We start from the raw sequence: 17,715 nt of genomic DNA, 5'->3' as shown, positions 1-17,715 counted from the left end.
GCCTAGAAGACATGGAATAATTGATGATGGAGAGAGTGGGGACAGTTGATGGAGAACCATCCATGAGGAGGCAAGAAGGGATGGGATCTAGTGTACAAGTGCATCTTGTACTAGTGAAATTAACAAAAGGAAAGTCAGTTATATCCTGCCACAGCTAAGTTTGAAATCAAAAAGTATTGAAAAAAAGTTAATGGTCCTAGTAAATGGATTACAACTTCTTATTTAAGTAGGTTTTTAGAGTTTACTCACTGGTGTTCCATGGCATATATGGAAGATTAAAGTAGAAGTCATGAATCTTTTTTGCTCTTGATAGTAAATGGAATGATACTTCATACTTTGCTGTTTTGGGGGATGTACATTTGATAAGGAAAATCTGCGAAAACATAAAATAGCAAATGCACTTTTTTGGGTGTTCTTACATGTTATAGCTATACTGTTGTAGTTATCTATTGTATTACAAACCACTCCAAAACTTAGTGGCTTAAAACAGCATTCATTTGTTTTGCTCATGAATTTACAATTTCGTCAGAGTTTGGTAGAAACATCTCATCTCTACCCCACATGGGTTGGAGCTACCTGATTGAGGATGGAGGATCTACTACCAGGATGGCTTACTCACATGACTGACAAATTGGTGCTGGCCACTGGTTCCTCTCCACATGGACCTCTCTAATGGAGCCACTTGGACTTGCTCCTAATATGGTGCTGGATTCTAAGAGCAAGCCACCCAAAAGACAGAAAGTAGTTTTGAAAGCTGGCACACCTATATTCTCTTGGTTAAACAGCAGTAGTACAGATTCAAGGGAGGGGACATAGGCATTTTCCTTCTCCCTTTGAATGGAGGTGACTCAAATAATTTTGGACTCTTATTTTAAAACTGCCACATATACCTTAATACAGGTAACAAAGGCATTTCTATCCCCATCCATTTTTCTGTGTTCATCTTAAATGCCAACATTACCATGAAACCTTTCTTCATCCCATCACTGATTTTAATATCCCCCTTCCTGAACCCTTCATGGTACTTTGTTGTTTCCTTTTTTTGTGGCACTTACCTTGCATTAGTGTATGTTATAATATTGTGTTATCTTTGCTTGCCACCTTTATATTGCAACTCTGAATTCAATTCAGTAGTGCTTTGCTCATAGTGGTTGCTTAATAAGTGTGTTGTCAAAGGAAATAAAAGGAATTTTTTTTTAAGAATTCATAAATTTTGTTTAAATGTTGTAAAAAAGTGATTAACCAAATGAGACCTTGGTGAACTGCAAGGTGCAGGTTGTTTAAAATTGAGAGAGGTAGGAGACAAACTAGAGTAGAAATAAATCATCAAGGTGATGAAGAAAAATAAATGTTTCGATAAATTAAGAGTACATTTTGCTTAATAGTTCTTTAAAAAGCAGAACAACAAAAAAGTAAACTCAACTAAAGGCTGGCAAGTGGTATATATTATTAGAAAATTTTCTGCTTGAAGATAGCTTTTTTGTATGGTCTCCTGAAATTAGGCTGAAATTCTCAATGTAGCAGGCAACAAAAATTCAGTTGATTAACAGTCTTATTCCATGTACCGCCTTACTTATTCTTGCATGTAACATAACATATTTATATTTTCTGGGGATGAGGACATGGATGTGTTTGGGAGGCCTTTATTCTGCCTCCTATACCACGTAAGTTGGGTAATAGGCAGTTGGAAGTTCGTTATTAAAGTGCAGGAGGAACATAAATTTGTTTCATAGACTTTATTAAGCTCATACTCTGTGCCAGTGCCTTGCCACATCCTGGGGCTATAAAGATGCAGTTCCTGCCTATTAGCTCATGGTTAAAAAAGTTATGCACATGTAAATAATCTTAACATACCAAGGACCACGGTGAAGGTCGTCACGAATCACAATGCATATGTTTTAATAACAATTTGCTTTGAGAACATGGTGGGAAAGGACTCTTAAGGTCTGCTCTAAGGTACCAAGAAGAGACCTTGGTACCTTGAGGGACTGCAAATAGTGCCATATGCCTGAAAAAGGGAGGTAGGGTTTATGTGAGGGAGGGATAATTATGAAGGATTTTGTATGAAGCATTACAGAGTTTGGGACTTTATCTTATATGCAACATGGGAACCACTGGAGGCTTTGCATTTTAAAAAGAACAGCTTTTGTTTGTTTGGTTTTGGTTTTTTCTTTTTTGTAACATGGAGAATGGATTGGAGAGAGCAAGGCTGAACACATGGAAGTCAATTAGGATACCAACTAATATAGGTAAGAGATAAGGGCCTACACTAGATAGGTTATTGCAAAGAAGTTGAAAAGGGAAGAGATTTAAGAGATAATTCAGATTTAAGAGTAGATTGATAGGACTTGATGGCTATTAGATTTGGAAAGTGTGGAGTCGAAGGAGGAGTAAAGATTTTTAGCTTGAGCAGCTGGTTAGATGTTAGTGTTTTAAGCAAGATAAGGAACATAAGAATCAGAGTAGTAGGTTTGTGTTGAAGATAATGAATTTGCTTTTGGATCTGTTGAGTGGGAGTTAAATCCAGGTGATATGGTTTATAGGTAGTTAATTATTTCAAATGGAGCTTAGAAAAAAGTTGAGGTTATAGATACAGATTAGGAGTCATTGGGAAGTATAGGTGATATTTATTGAAACCATGGGTTTAAGTGAAATTGCCCAGGGAGAGAAAATAGAGTAAGAGGACCTATAAGAACAGCTGTCCCCAACCTTTTTGGCACCAGGGACAGGTTTCATGGAAGACAATTTTTCCACGGCCCGGGGTGGGGTAGGGGGTGGGGGTATGGTTCAGGCAGTAATGCAAGCGATGGGGAGAGGCAGATGAAGCTTCACTCGCTCGCCCGCCACTTACCTCCTGCTGTGCGGCCCGGTTCCTAACAGGCCGTGGATGATACTGGTCTGTGGCCCTGTGGTTGGGGACCCCTGTATAAGAACATTAACATTTAAGTGTAAATGGAGAAAGAGGAGCCCAGGAAAAAGAAGAAATGATCAAAGTTAAAAGCAGAACTAAACTGGCATCTAGAAAGCTGAAGTGTAAGTAGGGATGATATCCATTGTCATATTCTGCAAAGGGTCAAGTAAGTAGAAGACAATGAGGCCCTTGTTCTTTGTAACAACCATGGAGGTAAGTATTCTCATTATGTGAGGAAGCTGAACTGAGAGATGTCAACTTGGAAAAGGCTGCATGCACATCTAATAAACAGGGTGGAGCTCAAATTTAAATCAAGACAGTTTGATTTCGGAATCTATGCTTTTAGCAACTATCTTATTTTATTATTTTAAACTTTGTTTTCTTCCTTTTGTTTATCATAAAATAGTAGTTTTTAATCTCATTTTGAGTCTGCTTCATTTTGAATTTAAAATTATAGACATGTCCTCATACTTGGTATGATTTTTATTGAATAGTTGATTGATCATTGATAAGGATGTTAAAACATCCTCTGGCCAAGAGGTGGCTTTATGGGACAGTCCTTATACTTAACCAGACTGACGTAGAATGCTTGGTAAATCTTTTTGGGGGATGGTATTTTACATTTAAATGTGGGAAATGTTCAGTATAACCGATATGACTACTTTGTTGAGTACTAGAAACCTTTTAAGAGAATTATAATACAAAGCATTTTTAAGTGCCATGTAGCTAAAAGTAGATAAATCTTAGATATTTTAAATTGAGACTACCAGAATATTCCATAACACTTTACCAAATATAGATTTGGTATTGTATTGCTAACTATTTTCAACCATTGTCATTGTAACTCTTTGTTACCTGCTTTTCCTTTGTAAACATTGAAACTTTTTCTCCCTTTCCTGACTCTTCTGTATCAGTTTTCCCTTTTGTCTGCCTAATTTTAGATTTAGAAATTATTAAGCCATATCTCTTTTATGGAATGCTAGATATGGTGTTCTTTGTTAAATAGTTAGTTATAGGCCTTACCTTTCAGTAGCATATGAGTGATGTTAAAAAAAAAGAGTGCCTTAGTTAATTTTCACTGGATAAATGCACACTCAGAGGAAGCAGTCTCAAGTCTTTGTTCAAGAAGTGAAAGGATGGGGCTTCCCTGGTGGCGCAGTGGTTGGGAGTTTGCCTGCCAGTGCAGGGGACGCGGGTTCGTGCCCTGGTCCGGGAGGATCCCACGTGCCGCGGAGCGACTGGGCCCGTGAGCCACAGTTGCTGAGCCTGCGCGTCTGGAGCCTGTGCTCCGCAATGGGAGAGGCCGCGATGGTGGGAGGCCCGCGCACCGCGATGAAGAGTGGCCCCCGCTCGCCGCAGCTGGAGAGGGCCCTCGCACAGAAACGAGGACCCAACACAGCCAAAAATGAATTAAATAAATTAATTAATTAAAGAAAAAAGAAAAAAAAAAAGAAGTGAAAGGATAATAGTAACTTTTAAGATAGTCTAAAAAATGTTAAGCATTTATTTATCTGGAAGAAAAATGTAATTTTTGAGTTATGTTTTACCTAAAAATCTGCTAAAGAAATGATTTACAATATTTGATGCCTTGTTTTTTTAAATTAATTCCAGTGACCAGATCTTTATATGATTTCATTGATCTCAGTACCTTTTGCAGCGTTTAATGGCTTTCTTAATGTGTAACCATCTTTTAAGGTGTTCCTTGTGAATAAAAGATAATTAAGTGACCAGCTAATTTGCAGGAGTTATTAAGATACACTTAGTCTAGGTAAAATCTGAAGTTTTCTATAAACTGTAAGGAAAGTAGCCAAATATAAGGGCAGTTCCATTTATATAATGATGACATGCTTGTAATTTATTATTGCAGTGGCTAGGTTAGAGATTAAATTAAGAACCAATGGAAAATTAGTTGGTCCCACTAATTACAGATAAATGGTGATTTGAAATACTTAGCTGTATGAAAACACTGTCATCTGAAATATGTATTCAATAAATGTGAGCTATCAACTTACAGATATTATCTTATTTAATTCTCATAACAATTCTGAGTTAGGATATTATTATCCTAATTTTACAGATAAAGAGACAGAGACTTAGTGAAGTTAGCCCATCTGAGGTCTTGTAGCTGCAGCCAGGATTCTAACCAAACCTTTTTGACCGCAGGGCCCAGGTTCTTAACTAGTAGACTAGATTATAGTAAACTGAAATCTGATGCTCAAGCTGTACTTTTGATTGCAGTGAACTTTTCATGAAAATCTTTAACTGCCAAATAGAGTCCAAATCTAAACTATTTTGCTTCTGGAAGTATGTATTTTTTACCAGTCATGCCAATAAAAATTTAACTTCTTTAATTTTAGCCTACAGTTTCAGGATTTGTGATAATTTAAGGTGATATGTAGAATTAAAAAGCTAGACGTGCATCTTTATTTGAGATCTTACCATCGACATTCAAGTAAGATACTGGTGGGTATAGGGAATGACAGAATTGAATTTTATGTTATCGAGTAGGCAGGGAATCATGAAACTTTCTGCAAAGCACCGGATAGTAAATATAGTAAATGGCTTTGAGAGCCATAGGGTCTCTGTTGTAACTACTCAACTCTTCTAAAGTAGCCATAGACAGTATGTAAACAACAGCGTTATTGTGTTTCAAAAAGAGGCAGCAGCCTGGATTTGGCACATTTGCCCACTTCTTATAATTTTTGCAACAAAAAGATAAGATTTGTTTATGATGATATATTGTTTATGCAGAGTGGAAGTTTTCCTTTGTAAACTGTATTGGCAAAAAAAGTTTACCCTGGGGCTTCCCTGGTGGCGCAGTGGTTGAGAATCTGCCTGCCAATGCAGGGGAAACGGATTCGAGCCCTGGTCTGGGAAGATCCCACATGCCACGGAGCAACTGGGCCCGTGAGCCATAACTACTGAGCCTGCGCGTCTGGAGCCTGTGCTCCGCAACAAGAGAGGCCGCGATAGTGAGAGGCCCGCGCACCGCGATGAAGAATGGCCCCCACTCGCCGCAACTAGAGAAAGCCCTCGCACAGAAATGAAGACCCAACACAGCCAAAAATAAATAAATAAAAATTAAAAAAAAAAAAAGTTTACCCAAAAAGGTAGCAATAGTATAAAGGAGAATGGGAAGCTAATGGTACCTATTAGTAAAGAATACTTTTTCAGCATTTCTATGACTACTTTGATTAATTACTTCATAAATACTTGATAATTACAGAATATACTTATTTACTCATTTCTTAGCATTACCATTTTTTAATCTTGAAGAAACAATTCTACACTTTTCACTGGCGTTTTCACTAATTCTGATAAACTTTCTTTACCATAACTTGGGAAGGATTATTGTAAAAAGATATGATACATAACTGGGTGATGATTTTATTTTATTTGAATTTATTTTGAAAAATAATATCAGCAGGTAGATCAAGGCTTGTTGCATAAATATATACATGTAGTTGAATTGTAGGTTCAGAAATGGAGTACTCTACAGTCAGCTTTCAGTGCCACATTTTATAGATTTCTTATTATAAGTAGTTTTGACCCTACAGATGCTTTCTAGTGCCACAAAACATTATTAAATGTAAGTCATTTGTGATATTGACTAATGGTGGTATGTTGGATGTTGAACCTAATATATACTTTTTATTCTTATTCTCAGAGATTCGTCAGCGACCTGCAGCTCAAAGAAACCTTTCTCCAGCACCAGCAGGCTCTAGCCAGGGCTCTCCCCCAAAAGTTCCAGTATCTCCTGGACCACCAAAGGACACTTCAGCCCCTGGTGGACCCCCAGAAAGAACTGTTATTCCAGCCCTATCGTCAAATGTGTTACCAAGACGTTTTGGATCCCCTGCTACTTCAGTGCCTGGAATGGGTAAACAGAGCACTTAATGTTATTTACAGTTTATATTGTTTTCTCTGGTTACCAATAAAACGGGCCATTTTCAGACAGTATGGAAATGGCATTTCATTTGGAAATAGCAGAGCAGTTATCTGATTAAGCAGGAGTTCCATATTCAATTAGCCATAACTCTTTACAGCTGGCACCTTGTGATACTGAAACCTATTTCTTGAGCTCATTTAACTGTTATGGCTTCTTTGTTTAAATGGCAATAAAACTTTGTAGTATTCTGTAGTCAACAGTATAACATATCTTTTTATATTCAGCTTTAGAATGGTCCCAGATTTATATAAAATGAGGATAGAAGAGAACATTTTTGGAATATATTCGTGCTTTTTGCTAGCCCCTTCATATATATTTTAAAATATGACAATTAACATATTTCAGGAAGAATATTCATGTGTTGTGGTGTATAATACTACTAATGTTAATGTGGGCTTGGTAGATTTTTCTTTTTTTTAAGCCATAGAACCTTAGTATTTTCTGACAGATACTTTAACATAAAGTTCTATTGAATTAATAACATACTGCCTTTACTACTATTTCATTTCTTTGGATTCTCTTTTTTCAGTGTTGTAGATCTCTAGGGGAAGATCCCATTTTTGGAGTGTAATAGATTATATTACCCTGCAACTTTCTTTTGGAGTGTGATTGGGACATGGAAGTCCACTACATCAGCAGATCACATTAGTTTATGTAGATTTCCATGTCCGATTATTGAATATGATAGTAAATTATTTATCTTATTTTAGAATATTTAATTTTAATTTAGATTACTTTCATATTTCATGACTAATTACATATAATTTATAATGATTTTGAGGCTAGTCAGTAGTTAATATCAGGTATTCAGGGTACTTATGTAATAAAATCAATAAGCAATCTAAATGTTACTAATGCAGTAGACTTTTTTTCCTGCTTTTTCTTCAAAAAAAGCAGCATAAGGTCTTAGAAAACTAGAAAACTATTAATTTATAAATACATTAAGAAAGCTAGCTACAAATGAAATGAATACAAAACATAACTTTTAATTATTGGTTATTGAAAAAATACTTTTAAACTTGACATATAATGATGCCACCCAAGGCAGCCATATATTTTGTGAAGTTAAGTAAATTAAAGTGATTGAAAATTATTCATCTTTCAGTTGTTATCTGGTTGATTCGAGATACCCATATTTGTAAAGTAAAGCTCTTAGTTGTTTAATGAAAGAACTTTTTTTGTGAGAATGCATGAGTTACATACATTTGTGTAACTAGTTTTAAAGAAATTAAAGTTTAGCAATTTATATAAAATAATAAAAATTATATAATAGCACATGTAAGAACAGGATTATAGCAGGAGCAATGGCCTACCATTTCATGATCATGTAAGTATAACATATTTTACTGAAGTTTTTAATTAGTTTCCGTGTAAAAGACTTTGTATTTAAGTTGTACATTGCCAAAAGTATGAATGAGTTAAGTGATTTCTTACAGAGAAGATTAATAATTCATATTTTCATTATGCCATATTTGTGGAAGAGAATCAATTTAATGTGTATTACCACAGGGCTCCCATATGTTTGGAAATTAATAACCAGCAGGTACTTGATAATTTGCCAAGCTGTGTAAAAATGACCAGTATTCCTACAATGATTGCTCTTGATGTTTTTATTAATTACTGTTACCCATAACAGCATGAATACAAAGATGTGTTATTTTAAAAGTTATTAGTATGCAAGGGAGTTAAGATAGTTTTATGAAATCTGTTGTTTTATTTATCCAGATTCCTTTCTGGACATTTTCATTTTAAACATGTAGAAGTAAAATACTCCAGAAAAAGTTAAGTTGGCTTAAATGCTTTCAAAATCTAATTTGGCATGTTTATTCAAGTTGAAAATTTGGTAATGAAGGATGACACTTAATGTCTACATTCAAGTTAATGTTTTGATGATAATGATTGAATGTTGTTAGTACGACTATACCAATAACTGATGAAATCTGAAAAATGTACTTGATTTGTAATACTAAAAACTTATTCTAGAACTTAAATTTCATTTACTAGCTATAATTCTACATCATTTGCCTTTTTAAAGATTGTAACAACCTTTAGATTTGTGATTATTTACAAAACAAATCTCTTATCTTTTAATATATTAATACCATATTGCTGCCCTAAAGCCATTTTTTAATACTTTAAAGTTTTTGTCACAGTCATTTTGAAAACCTTTTATCCATGTATTGCAGGGCTTATTCCAACAAGACCGCATTTTGTTTCAAAGTCTTCTACGAGGTCTCCACGTAACCTCCATTGCTGCCTATCTTACTCTTATCTGGCCTTGTTTTACAAAGGCAAACATCACATCTTATTTATTTTATTCTCTCACTTCTCAGTACCTTCAGTGTAGTCTCTCAGTTCAGAGTATCTCCTGCACACAGTTCTGTTTCAGTTTTCAGAGACTGTGGAGTTACAATTCATAAAGTTTGAATGTGCAACTCTTTGTTGCTACTGTTTTTATATGATGTAATCATTAACTAAATTCTGGGTTATTCCTCCACTCCCCATTCTCCATTCATCTCCTCTGATACTGGCTAATTTATTACATGAACACAGTGTATCTCTCTATTTATTTAGATCTTCTCTAGTTTCTCTCAACAATGTTTTGCAGTGTTCAGTATATAGGTTTTGCACCTTTGGGGGGTTAAACGTACATCTAATTTTTTCATGTTTTTATCCTATTTTAAATGATATTTTATTAACTATTTCCATTGTTCATTGCTAACATATATAGAAATAGAGTTGATTTTTGTATATTGATCTTGTATCCTGTAATATTGCTAAACTCACTTGTTAGTTCTGATAGCTTTTTTTTTTTATAGATTCCATAGTATTTTCTACGTAGGCTGTCAGATTGTAAGTAAGGACAATTTTACTTCTTCTTTTAAAATCTGGATTCCTTTCATTTCTTTTTCTTGCCTTATTATACTAGCTAGAACCTTTAGTGCAGTGTTAAATAGAAGTGGTGAGAGCAGACATCCTTGCCTTATTGCTGATCTTAGGAGGAGAGCATTTACTCTTTCTTCCTTCAGCCTGATGTAAGCTATAGGGTTGTTGTTTTTTTTTTTTAATAGATAGCCTTTGTCAGATTGAGGAAGTACCCTTCCATTCCTAGTTACAAAGGTTTTTATCAGTAAAAGATGATGGATTTTGTCAAGTGCTTTTTCTGCATCTATTGAGATGCTTGTGTAGGGTTTTAGTTTGTTCTTTTGTTTTAACATCACTATTTCATATGGTGAAATACACTGATTGATTTTTTAAAAATGAATTTATTTATTTATTTTTGGTTGCGCTGAGTCTTTGTTGCTGTGTGTGGGCTTTCGCTAGTTGCAGCGAGCAGGGGCTACACCTCGTTGCAGTGTATAGGCTTCTCATTGTGGTGGTTTCTTTTGCTGTGGAGCACAGGCTCTAGGCACAGGGGCTTTAGTAGTTGTGGCACGTGGGCTCTAGAGTGCAGGCTCAGTAGGTGTGGCACATGGGCTTAGTTGCTCTGCGGCATGTGGGATCTTCATGGACCAGGGATCAAACCCGTGTCCCCTCCATTGACAGGCGGATTCTTTTTTTTTTTTTTTTTTAAATTTATTTATTTTATTTATTTATTTTTGGCTTTGTTGGGTCTTCGTTGCTGTGCGTGGGCTTTCTCTAGTTGCGGCGAGTGGGGGCTACTCTTTGTTGCGGTGAGCAGGCTTCTCATTGTGGTGACTTCTCTTGTTGCAGAGCACGGGCTGTAGGCACACAGGCTTCAGTAATTGTGGCTCGCAGGCTTAATAGTTGTGGCTCACGGGCTCTAGAGCGCTGGCTCAGTAGTTGTGGCACACGGGCTTCATTGCTCCGCGGCATGTGGGATCTTCCCGGACCAGGGATCGAACCCGTGTCCCCTGCATTGGCAGGCAGATTCTTAACCACCGCGCCACCAGGGAAGGCCGGCAGGCGGATTCTTAATCACAGCTCCACCAGGGAAGTCCCTGATATGTTTTTTTAACACTGATTTTTAGATGTTAAACCACCTAGCTTTCCTGAGATAAATTTCACTTGGTCATGATGTTTTATTATTTTATATAAATTGTTGGGTTCAATTTGCTAAAATTTCATTAGAAATATTTACATCAATTTTCCTTAGGGATATTGGTCTGTGGTTTTGTTTTTGTTTTTTGTTTTTTCTTGTAATTTTTTTTTCTGGTTTTGGTATCAGAGTAATGCTGGCCTCACTATGAGAAAGTATTTTCTCATTTTTAATTTTATGGACAAGTTTGTGTAGAATTGGTATTATTTCTTTCTTCGAATTTTATTTTATTTTTTAATACAGCGGGTTCTATTAGTTAACTGTTTTATACATATTAGTGTATATATGTCAATCCCAATCTCCCAATTCATCGCACCCCCCCCCACCCGCTTTCCCCCCTTGGTGTCCATACATTTGTTCTGTACATCTGTGTCTCCATTTCTGCCATGCAAACTGGTTCATCTGTACCATTTTTCTAGATTCCACATATATACATTAATATATGATATTTGTTTTTCTCTTTCTGACTTACTTCACTCTGTATAACAGTCTCTAGGTCCATCCACATCTCTACAAATGACCCAATTTCATTCCTTTTTATGGCTGATATTCCATTCTATATATGTACCACATCTTCTTTATCCATTTGTCTGTCAGTGGGCATTTAGGTACTTCCATGATCTGGCTATTGTAAATAGTGCTGCAGTGAACATTGGGGTGCATGTGTCTTTTTGAGTTATGGTTTTCTCTGGGTATATGCCCAGTAGTGGGATTGCTGGGTCATATGGTAATTCTATTTTTAGTTTTTGAAGGAACCTCCATACTGTTCTCCATAGTGGCTGTATCAATTTACATTCCCACCAACAGTGCAAGAGGGTTCCCTTTTCTCCACACCCTCTCCAGCATTTGTTGTTTGTAGATTTTCTGATGATGCCCATTCTAACTGGTGTGAGGTGATACATCACTGTAGTTTTGATTTGCATTTCTCTAATAATTAGTGATGTTGAGCAGCTTTTCATGTGCTACTTGACCATCTGTATGTCTTCTTTGGAGAAATGTCTATCTGGTCTTTTGCCCATTTTTTGATTGGGTTGTTTGTTTTTTTTTTAATATTGAGCTGCATGAGCTGTTTATATATTTTGGAGATTAATCCTTTGTCTGTTGATTCGTTTGCAAATATTTTCTCCCATTCTGAAGGTTATCTTTTCGTCTTGCTTGTAGTTTCCTTTGCTTTGCAAAAACTTTTAAGTTTCATTAAGTCCCATTTGTTTATTTTTGTTTTTATTTCCATTACTCTAGGAGCTGGATCAAAAAAGATCTTGCTGTGATTTATGTCAAAGAGTGTTCTTCCTATGTTTTCCTCTAAGAGTTTTATAGTGTCTCGTCTTACATTTAGGTCTCGAATCCATTTTGAGTTTATTTTTGTGTATGGTGTTGAGGAGTGTTCTAATTTCATTCTTTTACATGTAGCTGTTCAGTTTTCCCAGCACCACTTACTGAAGAGACTGTCTTTTCTCCATTGTATATTCCCGCCTCCTTTATGAAAAATAAGGTGACCATATGTGCATGGGGTTTATCTCTGGGCTTTCTATCTTGTTCCATTGATCTGTGTTTCTGTTTTTGTGCCAGTACCATATTGTCTTGATTACTGTAGCTTTGTAGTATAGTCTGAAGTCAGGGTGTCTGATTCCTCCAGCTCCGTTTTTTTCCCACAAGACTGCTTTGGCCACTTGGGGTCTTTTCTGTCTCCATACAAATTTTAAGATGATTTGTTCTAGTTCTGTAAAAAATGCCATTGGTAATTTGATAGGGATTGCATTGAATCTGTAGATTGCTTTGAGTAGTATAGTCATTTTCACAATATTGATTCTTCCAATCCAAGAACATAGTATATCTCTCCATCTGTTGGTATCATCTTTAATTTCTTTCGTCAGTGTCTTATAGTTTTCTGCATACAGGTCTTTTGTCTCCCTAGGTAGGTTTATTCCTAGGTACTTTATTCTTTTTGTTGCAGTGGTAAATGGGGGTGTTTCCTTAATTTCCCTTTCAGATTTTTCATCATTAGTGTATAGGAATGCAAGAGATTTCTGTGCATTAATTTTGTATCCTGCAACTTTACCAAATTCATTGATTAGCTCTAGTAGTTTTCTGGTGGCATCTTTAGGATTCTCTATGTATAGTATCATGTCATCTTCAAACAGTTTTACTGACAGTTTTACTTCAGTGACAGTTTTACTTCTTCTTTTCCAATTCGTATTCCTTTTATTTCTTTTTCTTCTCTGATTTCTGTGGCTAGGACTTCCAAAACTATGTTGAATGGTAGTGGCGAGAGTGGACATCCTTGTCTTGTTCCTGATCTTAGAGGAAATGCTTTCAGTTTTTCACCATTGAGAATGATGTTTGTCGTATATGGCCTTTATGATGTTGAGGTAGGTTCCCTCTATGCCCACTTTCTGGAGAGTTTTTATCATAAATGGGTGTTGAATTTTGTCAAAAGCTTTTTCTGCATCTATTGCGATGATCATATGGTTTTTATCCTTCAATCTGTTAATATGGTGTATCACATTGATTGATTTGCATATATTGAAGAATCCTTGCATTCCTTGGGTAAACCCCACTTGATCATGGTGTATGATCCTTTTAATGTGTTGTTGGATTCTGTTTGCTAGTATTTTGTTTGAGGATTTTTGCATCTGTGTTCATCAGTGATATTGGCCTGTAGTTTTCTTTCCTTGTGACATCTTTGTCTGGTTTTGGTATCAGGGTGATGGTGGCCTCATAGAATGAGTTTGGGAGTGTTCTTTCCTCTGCAAATTTTTGGAAGAGTTTGAGAAGGATGGGTGTTAGCTCTTCTCTAAATGTTTGATAGAATTCACCTGTGAAGCCATCTGGTCCAGGACTTTTGTTTGTTGGAAGATTTTAAATCACAGTTTCAATTTCAGTGCTTGTGATTGGTCTGTTCATATTTTCTATTTCTTCCTGGTTCAGTCTTGGAAGGTTAAAGAATTTGCCGATTTCTTCCAAGTTGTCCATTTTATTGGCACAGAGTTGCTTGTAGTAGTCTCTTAGGATGCTTTGTATTTCTGCAGTGTCTGTTGTAACTTCTCCTTTTTCATTTCTAATTTTATTGATTTGAGTCCTCTCCCTCTTCTTCTTGGTGAGTCTGGCTAAAGGTTTATCAATTTTGTTTATCTTCTCAAAGAACCAGCTTTTAGTTTTATTGATCTTTGCTGTTGTTTTCTTTGTTTCTGTTTCATTTATTTCTGCTCTGATCTTTATGATTTCTTTCCTTGTAGTAACTGTGGGTTTTGTTTGTTCTTCTTTCTCTAGTTACTTTAGGTGTAAGGTTAGATTGTTTACTTGAGACTTTTCTTGTTTCTTGAGGTAGCATTGTATTGCTATAACCTTCCCTCTTAGAACTGCTTTTGCTGCATCCCATAGGTTTTGGATCATCGTGTTTTCATTGTCATTTGTCTCTAGGTATTTTTTGATTTTCTCTTTGATTTCTTCAGTGATCTCTTGGTTATTTAGTAACATATTGTTTAGCCTCCATGTGTTTGTGTTTTTTATGTTTTTTCCCCTTTAATTGATTTCTAATCTCATAATGTTGTGGTCGGAAAAGATGCTTGATATAATTCCAGTTTTCTTAAATTTACCAAAGCTTGATTTGTGACCCAAGATGTGATCTATCCTGGAGAATGTTCCGTGCGCACTTGAGAAGAAAGTGTAATCTGCTGTTTTTGGATGGAATGTCCTATATATATCAATTAAATCTATCTGGTCTATTGTGTCATTTAAAGCTTGTGTTTCCTTATTAATTTTCTGTCTGGATGATCTTTCCTTTGGTGTAAATGAGGAGTTAAAGTCCCCCACTATTATTCTGTTACTGTCGATTTCCTCTTTTAGAGCTGTTAGCAGTTGCCTTATGTATTGAGGTGTTCCTATGTTGGGTGCATACATATTTATAATTGTTATACCTTCTTCTTGGATTGATCCTTTGATCATTACGTAGTGTCCTTCCTTGTCTCTTGTAACATTCTTTATTTAAAGTCTTTTTTATCTGATATAAGTATTGCTACTCCAGCTTTCTTTTGATTTCCATTTGCATGGAATATCTTTTTCCATCCCCTCACTTTCAGTCTGTATGTGTCCGTAGGTCTGAAGTGGGTCTCTTGTAGACAGCATATATATGGGTCTTGTTTTTGTATCCATTCAGCAAGCCTGTGTCTTTTGGTTGGAGCATTTAATCCATTCACATTTAAGGTAATTATTGATGTGTATGTTCCTGTTACCATTTTCTTAATTGTTTTGAGTTTGGTTTTGTAGGTCCTTTTCTTGTCTTATGTTTCCCACTTAGGGAAGTTCCTCTGGCATTTGTTTTAGTTCTGGTTTGGTGGTGCTGAATGTTTTTAGCTTTTGCTTGTCTGTAAAGCTTTTGATTTCTCCATCAAATCTGAATGAGATCCTTGCAGGGTAGAGTAATCTGGTTGTAGGTTCTTCCCTTTAATCACTTTAAATACATCATGCCACTGCCTTCTGGCTTGTAGTGTTTCCGCTGAGAAGTCAGCTGTTAACCTTATGGGAGTTCCCTTGTATGTTATTTGTCGTTTTTGCCTTATTGCTTTTAATTATTTTTCTTTGTCTTTAGTTTTTGTCAGTTTGATTACTGTGTGTCTTGGCATGTTTCTCCTTGGGTTTTTCCTGTATGGGACTCTCTGCGCTTCCTGGACATGGGTGGCTATTTCCTTTCACATGTTAGCGAAGTTTCCAACTGTAATCTCTTCAGATGTTGTCTTGGGTCCTTTCTCTCTCTCTTCTTCTTCTGGGACCCCTATAATGCGAATGTTGGTGTGTTTAATGTTGTCCCAGGGGTCCCTTAGGCTGTCTTCATTTCGTTTCATTTTTTTTTTCTTTATTCTGTTCCTTGGCAGTGAACTCCACCATTCTGTCTTCCAGGTCACTTATCTGTTCTTCTGCCTCAGTTATTCTGCTATTGATTCCTTCTAGTGTATTTTTCATTTCAGTTATTGTATTGTTCATCTCTGTTTGTTTGTTCTTTAATTTGCTAGGTCTTTGTTAAACATTTCTTTCATCTTCTGAGTCTTTGCCTCCATTCTTTTTCCGAGGTCCTGGATCATCTTTGCTATCATTATTCTGAATTCTTTTTCTGGATGGTTGCCTATCTCCACTTTATTTAATTGTTTTTCTGGCGTTTTATTTTGTTCCTTCATCTGGTACATAGTGCTCTGCCTTTTCATTTTGTTTTTCTTTCTGTGAATGTGGTTTTTGTTCCACAGGCTGCAGGATTGTAGTTCTTCTTGCTTCTGCTGTCTGTGCTGTGGTCTGGTATTATTTCTTAATAATAAATTAAAATTTTACAGGTTAAAGTACCTGGGCCTGGTGTTTTCTTTGTGGAAGGTTTTTTTTTTAACTAAAAATTCAATTTTTTTTTTTTTTTTTTTTTAGAGATTGGAGTTTATTTATTTATTTATTTTTGGCTGTGTTGGGTCTTCATTTCTTCGTTTCTGCGTGAGGGCTTTCTCCAGTTGCGGCAAGCAGGAGCCACTCCTCATCGCAGTGCGTGGGCCTCTCACTATCGCGGCCTCTCTTGCTGCGGAGCACAGGCTCCAGACGCGCAGGCTCAGTAATTGTGGCTCACGGGCCCAGTTGCTCCGCGGCATGTGGGATCCTCCCAGACCAGGGCTCGAACCCGTGTCCCCTGCATTGGCAGGCAGACTCCCAACCACTGTGCCACCAGGGAAGCCCTAAAAATTCAATTTTTTAAAGGGAAAACTACAGACTAATATCCCTCATGAACATGGATGCAAAAATTCTTAACAAAATGTTAACAAATTGAATAGTTGTCTAATTCTTGTTGAGTGAGTTGTGGTAGTTTGGTAGTCTTTCAAGGAATTTATTTCATCTAACTTATAGAATTTATTGGCATAAAGTTATTCATAATATACCCTTCTTATTCTTTTAATATTTTTACTATCTCTATTTATGTCATTTCTCTCATTCTGTTTTTTATGAATTTATTTATTTATTCATTTATTTATTTTTGGCTGCATTGGGTCTTCATTGCTACGCACGATCTTTCTCTAGTTGCAGCAAGTGAGGGCTGCTCTTCGTTGCAGTGTGCAGGCTCCTCACTGCAGTGGCTTTCTTGTTGTGGAGCACGGGCTTTTAGGTGCCTGGGCTTCAGTAGTTGCGGTGCACGGGCTCAGTAGTTGTGGCTCGCGTGCTCTAGACCACAGGCTCAGTAGTTGTGGCTCACGAGCTTAGTTGCTTCTTGGCATGTGGGATCTTCCTGGATCAGGGCTCGAACCTGTGGCCCCTGCATTGGCAGACGGATTCTTAACCACTGCGCCACCAGGGAAGTCCCTCTCATTCTTAACGTTAGTATTTTGTATCTTCCTTTTTTTTTTTTCCCTGATTAGTCTGGCTACAGGTTTATCAATTCAATTGGTCTTCTCAAAGAACTAGCTTTTCTCTATTATTTTTGTATTTTCTCTTTTATTAATTCCCTCTCTGATCTTTATTATTTCCTTTATTCTGTTTACTTCAGGTTTCATTTGCTGTTTCCTTTGTGGTTCTTAAGGTGGAAGCTGAATTCATGGATTTTAGGCCTATCCTGTTTTGTAGGTGTTTAGTGGTATAGTGTTTAGTGTTATAAATTTTCCTCTAAGTATTGCTTTAGGTGCATGTCATAAATTTGACATGTTTTTTTTTGGTTTGTTTTCATTCAGTTAAAAATGGTTTGTAATTTCTTTTTTGATTTTTTTTTAAAGCCTGGATTTTTTTATATCTCTATTATTTAGTCTCCAAAAATTTGGATATTTTCATGATGTCTTT

General features: G+C 36.3%; 1 protein-coding gene across 3 annotated transcripts in view; it reads left to right on the top strand.

Moving 5' to 3' along the window:
* The window catches only part of LNPK (lunapark, ER junction formation factor), a 92,825-nt gene that overhangs the window by 57,772 nt on the left and 17,338 nt on the right, over positions 1-17,715 (top strand). For all 3 annotated transcript variants that reach the window (XM_036858040.1, XM_036858041.1, XM_036858043.1), the window contains exon 9: positions 6,579-6,791. In XM_036858040.1, the coding sequence (XP_036713935.1) occupies positions 6,579-6,791 (213 nt within the window). The remainder of the gene's footprint in view (positions 1-6,578; positions 6,792-17,715) is intronic.

The sequence above is a fragment of the Balaenoptera musculus genome, chromosome 7, assembly GCF_009873245.2.
Source record: "Balaenoptera musculus isolate JJ_BM4_2016_0621 chromosome 7, mBalMus1.pri.v3, whole genome shotgun sequence".
Lineage (NCBI taxonomy): Eukaryota > Metazoa > Chordata > Mammalia > Artiodactyla > Balaenopteridae > Balaenoptera > Balaenoptera musculus.
The sequence above is the reverse complement of the archived record's forward strand: the minus strand, read 5'-3'. Positions and strand labels throughout refer to the sequence as shown.